This window comes from Pelodiscus sinensis, chromosome 3 (assembly GCF_049634645.1).
Source record: "Pelodiscus sinensis isolate JC-2024 chromosome 3, ASM4963464v1, whole genome shotgun sequence".
Classification (NCBI taxonomy): Eukaryota; Metazoa; Chordata; order Testudines; family Trionychidae; genus Pelodiscus; species Pelodiscus sinensis.
In genome coordinates, this window is record NC_134713.1 from 14,642,140 (window position 1) to 14,654,739 (window position 12,600).

General features: G+C 41.8%; 1 protein-coding gene across 1 annotated transcript in view; it reads right to left on the bottom strand.

Annotated features, from left to right (window-relative positions):
* MFSD2B (MFSD2 lysolipid transporter B, sphingolipid) overlaps positions 1 to 12,600 on the bottom strand; it is a 63,041-nt gene that overhangs the window by 21,954 nt on the left and 28,487 nt on the right. The window contains exons 6-8 of the mRNA XM_075923414.1: positions 8,993 to 9,171; positions 711 to 801; positions 493 to 614 (exon numbers count right to left, since the gene is read on the bottom strand). Of these exons, the coding sequence (XP_075779529.1) occupies positions 493 to 614; positions 711 to 801; positions 8,993 to 9,171 (392 nt within the window). The remainder of the gene's footprint in view (positions 1 to 492; positions 615 to 710; positions 802 to 8,992; positions 9,172 to 12,600) is intronic.

Consider the following 12,600-nt stretch of genomic DNA (forward strand, 5'->3'; position numbering starts at 1 on the left):
AGAGCTCAGAACGGCAGCCTGCCTTCCCCCACCTCTCTAAGACTAGGGTTCTAAAATCCCGATTAATCTTAATCCTGAGCAGGGGACCGCTCCGATGGGGCTTTGGTTTAATGTAGAACACGCTATAGAAAAGCTTTGGGAGAAGTGAAAAAGCATTCCCTAGCTGATTAAAACTAGGAGATTTTAGGTAGGTTGAATATAATGAAACAAACTGGGCCTTTTATGAAAAAAGCCGCAGAAGCTTTAATAAGTGGTCAGGCTTTAGGGTTTTTTTCCCCGTTTGAAAGATATCGTCTCCAGCACCACAATGCCCTTTAGCACGACACAGGGCATTAGTTCTATATTAACTCAGAGGGGGGAAAAGCACAATCTACCGAATCACCAGCTCAACTTGCAAGTCTAGGGCTAATTACATTCCAGCAGCTGCTGCTGACTCTTTCATGCTGTGGGTGGAACAAGTCCGAAGTACAGACTTGCAAAGACTGGAGTTACCTGAACGGCTGTTGAGATGAGAAGGAACGAAACTGTAAGCTTCAAGTACGGACCGTGCTTCATTGTGAGTCTCAGTCCCTTAAAGAAAGGAATTGCTTTGTCTGAATTTAAGGCGTAAGGATCTACAAGGGGTGGAATACATAAAATAACGTCATATTTTCCAAAGGTAAGAGGGAAAGAATCACTTTGAAACCCCGACGTATTTGAACTTAACTTACCGTCTCTCTCCTTTACTCCAATGAAAAGGATGAAGGTACCAAACAGATACACCCCTCCTATTACTCCTGCTGCAATCATGTAGACTTCTCTCTTTAAAAGGAAAAAGATTTATTACAGATTAAGAAAGTAAAGCCCGAATGCACTGCTTTGGCTACACAAAAGTAAAATGACCACTACTCTGAGCAAAGCTAAATCATCGATCCCAGGTAGAATTTTAATGCCAGCGTGAGCAAGATTTACATACAAAACAAATCATACAATGGGGATTGTATCATGGTAGGACATAAGCATGTTATACATTTGACCAGAGCAGTCTACAATTTTACAAAGGACAGAGTGATATTTACCGGTGGTCAGCAAAAGCTATGACCATTATGGGAAGTTTGGCGTCCTCAAATTTTTCAGGCTAAGGTAAAGTGAGACTCAAGTCTGAGCTAAGCTTGACAGTATTTCTGGAAAAACCAAACCAGCCCTGCTTTTACTATCTCATTTTTATCTGTAACAATAGCAGGCCCCGATCCCCAGTGATGCTAAGCATCTGAATCATCCAATTAACCTATGATTAGTGCTTAATTTGTATTGAAATAAGTGCTGGGGCTCAAGCGAGATTTTTACATTCCTGATGGAGCAGGTCTGGAGGTGCTGGGGCTACGAACTACCAAATCTAGAGGTCACACAGTTCTGCAAGCCCTGGCACAAATTAAGCACTGGCTCTGGTAGGGTAATTATTGCCTTGGCTATTACCCCATGAAGCCACATTTCTAACAGAGCTGCTTGTGATACAGGGCTAAGATTGTCAAAAGTGATTCGTGATTTTGGATACTTCAGTGTGAGGCTGTCCAATGGAGAGAAAGGACAATCCAGTGGATTCAACTCTCTATTCCATCACAGACTTTCTGTATGACCTTAGGTAAGTTGCCTGTCTCACTCTCCCACCAGTCCCCTTCTGTATGAAAGGCAAAGTAGCATTTCCTTGCCTCCCACGGGTGTTGTAAAGATAAATATCTTACAGCTTGCGAGGCATCTGGGTAATACACTAACAGGTGCCATAAGTAAGCAATAGATGGATTTCAAGACACTGACTTGCAGGAAGTGCAGAGCACCCACCCTCAGAAAATTGGGCCTTGTTAAGGTTTTGTGTGTTTTAGGCACTCAAAAATTAAGGCTCTCCAGGGTATGTCTTCACTGCAGTTAGCTCAAGTAACATTTGAGTGTTACCCTTAACCCAACTCCCATCTATACACAAAAATCTCGAGTTGAAGTTAAGTTGATGTTCTAAACGGGGTGGTCAATAATTTTTCATAGGAGGGACCACTCCAAGTTTTTGGTAAGTAGTCAAGGGCCACACTTCTCTATGGAGTAGGTGCAGGGTCTAAGACAGAGGTTGGATGCAGAAGAGAGCTCGGGGTAGTGGACTGGGGTCCAGGAGAAGGAGTGGGATCTGAGAGGGAGTTTGGATGAAGGAAGGAGCTGTATCTTGGGCAGGGGCTTAGGGTACAAGGGCGGAGGAGAGGATTCTGGCGTGGGGAAGAAGTCCTGGAGGGGGTGCAGGGTCTGGGAAGGAGTTGTGACCTGGGGAAAGGGGATGCAGGGAGTTGGGGTGCCAGAGGCAGGCTCTGGTAGGGAGGTGCTTACCTGGGCAGCTTCCAGTCAGCAGCCCAGTGGGAGCCTCAAACAGACTCCCTGCTTGCTGCAGCCCCAGAGCTCAGAGTGGCTGTCTGCTCCATGTGCCTCTTTGTGAGGCTGGGGAGGGGGACAGGCTTCACACACTGCATCCACCCCCAGCACACTCTCTTAGCCCCCACTGGCCAAAACCAGCCAATGGGAGCTGAGTGATTGTGCTGGGGCAGAGCAGTCAATGGAAATCAGCCAATGGGCACTGAAAAATTGTGCTGGGGGCAGGGAAGCATGCGAAGTTTCCCCTGGCACAGAAAGGCAGATAGAGCAGCCAGCTATTCTGAGTCCTGGGGTTACTCCTTGCCAGAGGGTCCAGACAGGGCAGACTGTGGGCCATATTAAAAGGCTTGGCAGGCTGGATCCAGCCCACTGGCTGTATCTTGCCCGCCTCTGCTCTAAATCCAAGCTACCTGACCCATGGGCCAAGTTTGAGCCTCAAGTGTTGCTAAGGCTCAAGAAAGTAAAGGGGTTACGATAACCCATAAGCAGTTAAACCTACCCCTCTGTGCTGCTGCTAATCCAGTCACGCTGTGTAACGCTAGCGTAGTTCTGAAGTGTGGCAACTTTCACTGGAGCTCAGAGAGCTCAAGTGTTCTACCACGAGCTATCGGAGCCAAGGCCAGTCCTCAGAACAACTTGTCACTTTCTAGCTGAAGACCTTCCCAGGCACCTACAGCCAGCTGTGTGCTCCTCTTCTTTGTGTGAAGAACTTTCACAGCTGCAGACGATTTACAAATAGGATTTACTTCAGGATAAATCTAAGATCTGTAAGTATAAATTTCTACCAACAAGGAAAATGCCCATGAACAAAAGGTCTAGTATGTCAGTAAGCAGGACATGTTTATACAAATGCAACTCTGTTGACACTAGCATTAGACATATACATTAGTCTGTCAGAGCCATGCTGTATGTGTCAAATGGTTTGGAGGTTTTACAAAGGAGACTAATTTAGCTGCAGGTTTTGTAGTCAGCATACTGCAGCCAATATGTCTTCATACTCCAAGGAAGAGGATTCAGGTCAGATGCAAAATTAGTTAATAAAATTCTTATAAGGTATGTGTGTGATGTCCCAACTTTATTTTCACCTTTACTGAATTTTAGGATATTTAGTTACTTTATACATTGATGCTTGGAGAATGTAAAGCTCACATTATGTTTTTGGTAGCTTGCGTTTATTTAATTAGATTAAATGTTCAAACTAAGTAAGGAAATTCCTAGGAAATCTCTACCAAAGAGAGGCACAAGTGTCAGGCAATTCTCTTTGTACAGTTCTCCAACCAGTTCTACATCCACCTTACAGCAGGTTTTTCTAGGCAATAGTTCCCTAGGTTTTTTTAATGAGAAATTCATGTAAGATAGTAACAAAAGCAGTACTAATGCTGCTTGAGAAATTTAGTAAAGTTTGATTTAAGCATGTTTGCTTTGGCATTATATAATGTTGACAATATGTGTTTTAACAGTTAGGCTACGTCTACATTGGCCCCTTTTCCGGAAGGGGCATGTTAATTTCAGTGATCGTAATAGGGAAATCTGCGGGGGATTTAAATATCCCCCGCAGCATTTAAATAAAAATGTCCGCCGCTTTTTTCCGGCTTTTAGAAAAGCCGGAAAAGAGCGTCTACACTGGCCCCGATCCTCCGGAAAAAGCGCCCTTTGAAGTAGGAATAAGATCCTCCGGAAAAGGGCGCTTTTTCCGGAGGATCGGGGCCAGTGTAGACGCTCTTTTCCGGCTTTTCTAAAAGCCGGAAAAAAGCGGCAGACATTTTTATTTAAATGCCGCGGGGGATATTTAAATCCCCCGCGGATTTCCCTATTACGATCGCTGAAATTAACATGCCCCTTCCGGAAAAGGGGCCAATGTAGACGTAGCCTTACAGAACTTTAACGACTTGAATCTCATAGTCCATAGTTTTCATATTCCTTTCTGACCCTCTCCCAGTGTCTTACAGCCACGAACATTTAAATAGATTAAGATATAAAAACATAAACACCCATAAATTGTGCAACTGTGAAAATTTAAATTAATAAAAGTAGATAAAATGTGAAAAATAAGCATTGATATTATGTCCAAAATATCAAAAATATGAATAACATTTTGTGAGCCCTATAAATATACTACACATGTTGAAAATCTAGGAAAAGGGCTGGTGACAGACTTTGCTGGCCCCTGGGCAATGTAGAGGGGGTTTAGCTCTAGGCCCACAGAAGGGATGGAGCCTTGAGAGAAGGGACAGGGCTAGGAGCAAACAGCCCTCATCACCGCCTGGATTACACTGCTCCCCCCACAGCCAGCCCTTATCGCTGCCTGGAGTGTACCACATGGACCTTTGAGAGTAATTTAAAGGGCCTGAAGTCCAGGGCTCTTTTAAATCACGAGGCCCCTCTCTGCTAGCAGCCCTATCTAGGAACCATTTCATCAAAAAAACCCATCAACCAACAATGGTATCTTCTCAAAGAACAGGCCACCTCTCCCATGGACAAGATAAAAGTTTGATACAGGCATGATCTTTCTCAAAAAACAAACAAAAAACAAACAACCCAAATTTTGCAAGACATTTATGTTTTAGAAAGCACCATGGTTGTATACATGAATGTAAGGCTATTCTTTATTCAGAAGAAGGAATTATTCTATAGCTCTGAAAACACATCATAAGCGTAAGTCATAAAAGTGAGCATCTTTCCTCTCTCCTCTCTACAGAGAGACTATTTTTCTGAATTCCAGAAATGTCCTAATCAAAACTGATTTCTTTTATAAAATTTTAACATGTTCCTTCTTTAAACTTAAAGGAGAATATTTATGGCTGGAAAATGTTTTACAGAAGATATTGGTTAATTCTGACTCATCTTTCCTTTTGATAGGCAAACCCTTGTTGTTCCTCCACTTTAAGATGTTTCTTTGAGATGCACATTTGCAAATGTGTTGTATCTAAATGCTAGTTCTTCAAATAACTTCATAAGATCACAATTATGTGACTTGCAAGATGTTTCATGTATATAGTAAGGTCATTTGAATGCTATAAATGGTTAATATAAGAATCCATTTGAGTATAAAATATTGATATTCACTGGAGAATTAATCATTTACCTGGCAATGTTTAAACATCTTGCCAAACTCAAAAAAGGCAAGAAGAACTTCTGCAAAGACTGTTAAGCAGAAAAGACAATACCTTATTTGATGACCACTTAAAAAGAATCTTTAAACTTAATAATAATTTAAATTTTAAAAAGACTACTTTAACAACTGGAATACTTTCTGGATTATGGTTTGACTTACATGAAACAATTTCAAAATCTTGATGGAACTAAAGGAATCTCCCAGAAAATGAACTGAATAAAACAGAGTTAAAACTCTAAAGATGTTCTGAGACTTTCCTGCCACAGAGTCAAAAATCAATACGACTATAAAGATGAAGAATTATGGCTCTACTGCATTTGCCTTAAGTGACTGCATATTCACGAGATGAAGATGCTACCAAGGCAATCCCATAAAGGTGCTAACCCCATGAAAGATGACAGCATCCCATATCTGAATCCAGCCAAGCCCTGAAAGGTGGGTTTTTTCCACAATCAGTGAGAATATGCAAAGTCTCACTCTGAAGTGGGACATGCACTCTTCCAGGTCTGTCCTTGCAAACCGTTATGTGCTTTTCTGCTCTTACACAAGTTCAGCTTTTTTACGTACTCAGTACATCCTGCCCATCTCATCTCTTCAAGCAAGCACACAGCAACAAGCAACCAGACAGGCCAGAAGAACAATGAAGCAACAAGACAGCTTCAAGAAGCAGAACCCTTCTATCTCTGCACTGCTTTCGCAGCGAAATGACATCACTGAGACTTCAGCATCTTTGGCAAGACAGTCTGCAATAGTATTTCCAAGGGATTAGAGTTGTTTCTTATCATTATTTTAAAGAACCATTGAAATATTTTTCTAATTTAAGGCATTAACAGCTCCTCTTTTTAAAAACACTAGATTGCTTTGACTGTGAACTCCAAAAGCAGACATAATCTTGCTAAAAAGAGGGAAAATTGCAAGAGCTATTCTTGCACATCTACTAATGCCCTTCTGCCATGTACATTGGACAAATTGGCCTGTCTCTACACAAAAGAATAAATGGACATTAAGAACAGTAACATACAAAAACCAATAGAAAAGCACAGTTCTAGACTTGAAAGTTGCTATACTTGAGCAAAAAAATTTCAAAAACAGACCGCACAGTGAAACTGCTGATTTCGAACAAACAGAATGCATCTGAATATGAACTGGGAATGGTTCACTTATTACAATAAGTCTCAGAGGGGTAGCCATGTTAGTCTATAACTTTAAAGTCAATGAGCAATTCCATGGCACCTTAGAAACTAACAAATATATTACATCATGAACTTTTGTGGGTACAACCCACTTCATCAGATGAGTACTCTGGGATCAGATGAGAACTCATCTGATGAAGTGGGTTTTACCCATGAACGCTCATGCTATAACAAGGATTACTTGTTTTTATCATTAAAGGAATTTTCCTCTTTAGGTATTCTTACCTTCTTATTACTGTTGGAAGTGGGCCACATCCATCCTGATTTAATGAGCCTCATTAGCACTAATGTAACATTCCCATCTCTATAGGCCTTTTATGCCACTGACTTCATTGAAGCAACTTCTGATTTATACTGGTGCAACTGAGATCACAATCAGGTCAAGACAGTTGCCCTAGGGGGGAGCCATTCACAGTCAATTTATAAATGGACAGATGAGATCAGTGCAGATTGTAACAGTAATAGTAGAGGGATAGTAAGTACAGTAGTAACCATGTCACAACACACAAGCTAACTGTTTCACTCATAATTTTAGATCTGACATGAATCCAGTTCTCAAGAGTAAGGCCCTGATCCAAAATCCATCAAAGATCATGGGAAACTGTCAGTGGGCTTTGGGTCAGTCCTTAGGCATTAACTGCCTTTTATTTCCCCTCAGCTACAAATGGCCCTCATTTGTCCAGTGATTAAGTGACTTGTCCAAGTTTACAAGATTAAATGACTTGTCCTAGTGGGATCCCGTTAATACAGTGTACTTAGATTTTGAGAAAGCTTTTGTCGATGTCCCTCACCAAGTCCCTTAAGCAAAATAAGCTGTCATGAGAGGGAAGGTCCTGCCATGGATTAAAAATTGTTTCCTAGCTTTTAACAAAAGGGTAAGAATAAATATCAGATTTTAGAATGGAGAGAGGTAACTAGTGGTGACCACAGGGGTTTGTTCTGGGATCAGTCCTATTCACCACACTCATAAATGAACCGGAAAAAGATCAAAGCCCAACAAACTGGCAGAACTTGAACATGGTCAGCATCCCTTGATAGAGCTGAAATTCCACCTCTCGTTCTCAGATGCAGAATGCACTCAATGTACAGCAGCAGTCAAAAAAGAGAACAGAATGTTGGGAATCATTAAGAAAGGGACAAATAATAAAGCAGAGATTATCTTATTGCCTCTATGTAAATTCCTGGTACACCCACATTTTGAATAATGTGTGCAGATGCGGTCACCCCATCTCAATAAAGGTATATTGGCTTTGGAAAAGGTTCAGAAAAGGGCAACAAAAATTATTAGGGGTTTGGAACGGGTCCCATATGAAGAGAGATTAAAAAGACTGGGACTTTTCAACTTAGAAAAGAGGAGACTAAGGGGGGTGGATATAACAAAGGTCTATAAAATCATGACTGATGTGGAAAAAGTGAGTAAGGAAAAATTTACTTGTTCCCATAATATAAGAACTAGAGGTCACCAAATTATATGAATAGGTAGCAGGTTTAAAAATACACAAAAATAAGTTTTTCTTCATGCAGCGTACAGTCAACCAGTGGAACTCCTTGCCAGAGGATGTTGTGAAGAACAGCACTTTAACAGAGTTAAAAAAAAACCTAGATAAATTATTTTTTAGACGTCTATTAAAACCCCCCTTAGTCTCCTCTTTTCTAATCTGAAAAGTCCCAGTCTTTTTATTCTCTCTTCATATGGGACACATTCCAAACCCCTAATCATTTCTGTTGCCCTTTTCTGAACCTTTTCCAATGCCAAGATATCTTTTTTGAGATGGGATGACCACATCCATATACACAGCTCTTGTACACTGGCAAGGATAAACATTTAAAGCATCACATAGGATTCTAGGCAGATGCCTCCCATTATTGTTCCTGAAGGAGTCCATGAAAGTAACCCCTTAGTTGCTGCTTTAAAAATATATTCTGTCCAGCTGGACTAAAAGCTATGACTGCTTGAATAAATTTTTTTTTTTTTTTTTTTTTTTTTGCTAATAAGGTTTCTATTTTAAACCGCAAGCTAGTCTTAGGGGAGAGAGAAGGTGGCTGTACCCCTTGCTGCAGTCTATAAGTCTCAGCATCTTCAGCAAAGCTCCCCAGCATAATTTGGTTGTCATGCCAAGAAGCAATTAAAGAAAGAACAGACAGGAAGGCTTGTTCAAAATGAGGCATCCGTCTTGGTTCTGGCGTCACAAACCTCAAGCATGTCAGTCTTCTGTACTTCCCGCAGAATGATGTGCTGTAACCTTAATGATACCTCCCTAAGGGATGTTAGCATCCTTGCACCACCTACACTTACTCCATGAGACTGGAAGCCCAAGGGCTCAGCAAGGTTGGAAGCATTGCTTAGAGAGCTGGAAGAGTTGGCAGCATTTACGGTGAGATTCGCAGCGCAGTGATCAGAGGCATGGGCGCTTGCCACAATCTGTCCGTGGAGCGCAGCTCCAATCAAGGTTCCCAGCACTTCCACGGTCATTCCTGCAACAGGAAGCAGAAACATGTGTTAGGAGCAGTGTTCTCTATAAGGTGTGCATCTGTGCGTCCACACACCAAGAATTTGATGCCCACCCACCTCCTCACCAGGGCCACGCAGTAACTGTTCTGGGGTGGGGCAGCAGGGCAGCCACCCACGGCCCTTGCCCTAGCCTGAGCCCTTCTCCAGGGCTGGAGCAGCAGACAGTGTGGCAGGCAGCAGCCTCTCTGGTGGCTTTGGCCGGGGCCAGAACTGGAGCTGCGATGCGGGCAGCAACAGCTCTTCCAGTGGCCCCAGCCAGGGCCAAAGTGCCACAAAAATAAAACTCTGGCCCCCTGTCTTACCACCAAATCCTTTATGTAAGTCTTTAATTATACATCTTCAGTTATTAATTCTTGGCTTTATTCAGGGCCTGATCTGACTTCCATGGGTTTTAGCAAATTGCCAGTGACTGGGTTAGGAAGTGGGTTGTTATTAAAGCCCTTATTTTACAGATCCTTATGCACCTGCTTAACATTACTCATGAGAATAGTCCCACTGACTTATAAGGAACTGGTCATGTGGGTAAAGTTAGCCATATATGTAAATTTTTGTAGGTGGAAGGTCTAAAATGTAGAATGGAATTTTCTAAAGAGCTCAGTATTGAGATAGCACTGCAAAATTCCCAGGAAGTCAATGGAAGCAGAGTTGTTTGTCTGATTACTCATTCATTATTCTGCTGTTTAAAAAAATGAGGCTTCCAATCAGGAAGCAGAAAAATTAATGTTATTTAGGTGACCAAACACCGACCACTAAAAGGTAATTGTGCATACTAAAACTTGAAAACTTAATGACCATCTCAATCTAAAATGTGTTTTGAACTGTCAGAAGAAGTCTCACAAAAAAGTAATAATCTTGCAGAAAACCAGAACAGTTTGCAAAAGATCTGAAATCAGAAAAAAAAGAATACAATTGCAATGAATAATTCAGTTGGCTCTAGTCTCTACTAGACTGTTCTGGGCAAACATTTTGATGGAAAATGGCTTTTTTGGGAAAATGGACATTTTACAAACATTTTACAAAATGTAGTTGAGTTTTTTTTTGTTTATATTAAAACAAGTCAGTCAGTTGTAATTAACCTACCCACTAAAAAAAATCCATGTTATGCTCTAAATCCCTGTTCCAAATCCCATTGAAGTCAATAGAAAGTTTCCAGTTGGTTTCAATGGATTTTGGGTTAGGCCCATACAACCCTCTTTATCTGCATCGTCCAGATAATTTCATTTTCACGTGTGTATTTAGATTTTAAAGTTTTTGTAGCACAAAATGTTTCCTTTTCAATATTTTTCCCCAGAGCCAAGAAGTTGCTGGCACTTAATACCACTAAGGCTGTGTCTACATTGGCCCCTATTCCGTAATAGGGATGCAAATGTAGCACTTTGGAATAGGCAAATCCGCGGGAGATTTAAATATCCCCCGCGGTATTTGCATTAACATGGCTGCCGCTTTTTTCCAGCTTGTAGATAAGCCGGAGAAAAGCGCCAGTCTGGACGCAATCCTCCAGAAAATAAGCTCTTTTCCGGAGGATCTCTTATTCCTACATCTCTTTTTTTGTTGTTGTTACTCAGAGCAACTTGCATTCTATCCCCTCATCTAGCCTCAAAGCTCCAGGGCATTTAAATGCTCTCTTTCTGCAATTTCTGTCTGGTGGGAAATAACCTGTGTGAATTAACCTGTCTTGTTTTTCTGTCTTGCTACAGGAGCTATCTTCACCAAGGAGACAAGTATCCTAAGAGCAGCACTATTTTGAGGATGGAGAGAATGATAAATTTATCACAGCTCAGCATTAGTGCATGAACTGAAAGGCCTCCAGAGAGATCAAACCAATCAGTTCTCTCATTTTATAATGCCTTTTTTGCCTAGTTCATCATTTCTCAAATGGTGATCCATGAACTATCACTGACTCCAAGTGATGTGTAATCAGTATAACTATAGCATCCTCTTTCCCCCTAAACTGGGTTGCTGAGCACATATCTGAAATTCAGGTTCCTCACTGTTGCATCCTATCAAACTAGATTCAGTTTTCAAACATGCATGACTTAAAGAGCTATTTCCTGGCTTGTGTAAAGAACATTTGGTTTCAAATGTTTGTTATGAGTGCTCTTTTTGGGTTTGGATGAAAGATTGTGCAGAGGTTGTCAGAGCACCCAGCTGGAACTACAGAGACCTGAGTTTGGATCCCTGTTTTGCTACAGACTTCCTGTGTGAATGGAGACAAGTCACTGACTCACCCTATGCCTCAATTCCCCATCTGTGAAATGGGGATAATAATACTGGTCTACTGCACAGAGGTGCTGTGAGGATAACTACGTTAAAATTTGGAGGAGCTCAAACTCTGCAGTAATGGGAGCCATTCCTTGAAAGACAGAGAGGTTCCTGCTTTGAGCTTTCATTCTCCACAGAGTGGAACTATCCAACAACTGCTGCTATCTTCTCAAACAGAGAGGACCATGGAATGGAGAATGTGATACTCTGAGTCGCCTGACACATGTTTTCTTGTTCACTGATGCCAAATTTTACTCCCAACTTGACTGGCTGACCAAAAGTGCTGGTTAGATCCAGATCCAAACATGAGTCTGACTCAAATATTTGGCTGGAGCCCATTCTAAGATTTCAATCAGACATGCCATGCAGAGCTTCAAAAACTGCTGAGCATCTAGTGCAATGCGTAACTACAAACAAGCCACAGCACTGTCTCAGAATGCCTCTTCATTTGTATCCTCTATAGTGGATAGTGAAGGGGTGCTATACCTAATGCTTGCATATAATAATGACACACAAGTCAGCCAGGAATGGACGCCTACACTCACACATTAGGGGGAGAGACCCAAAGGGGGGGAGAGACAATTTTAAAACTGACCTGAAAAAGAGACAAAAATTACTGTGCCCTTATTTATATAGGCCTGTGTGGATATCAGAGGAAATAAAGCCAATGTCAGAGGAGTGGTAATGGCAGCAGCGAAAGCAACTGCCCATCAGACTAAAGCCCATAGCAGCCAACAGCCAGCACAGGCAAATCTTCTGACATGACTCTACCACCCTCCATGCTCAACAGCACTGTCCCTGGAGCATGCAAGCTACTGAGCCTGGTACCTGCCTCATTGGGCAGGGATTGGGGTACTAGAGCCCTGCCAGAGGATCAGCCTGCACCAACCAGATGCTGGCTCCTACAAGTAGTAACCCATTGTACAGTTGCTTTCACTAGTGCTGTTCCTGGGAGAGTTCTGCAGGGTTCTTGATATCCCTTTACAGCCATGGATATCCGAACCCACAGCTCTAGATTTGATATCCACACAGGGCTCTATTTATTTGTTCTTTATGGTGTACAGCATACAGCATACAGAAAGCTTGAAAGGCACTGTAGTTTTAAGGATTTATTTTTCCTTTGGTTTCAA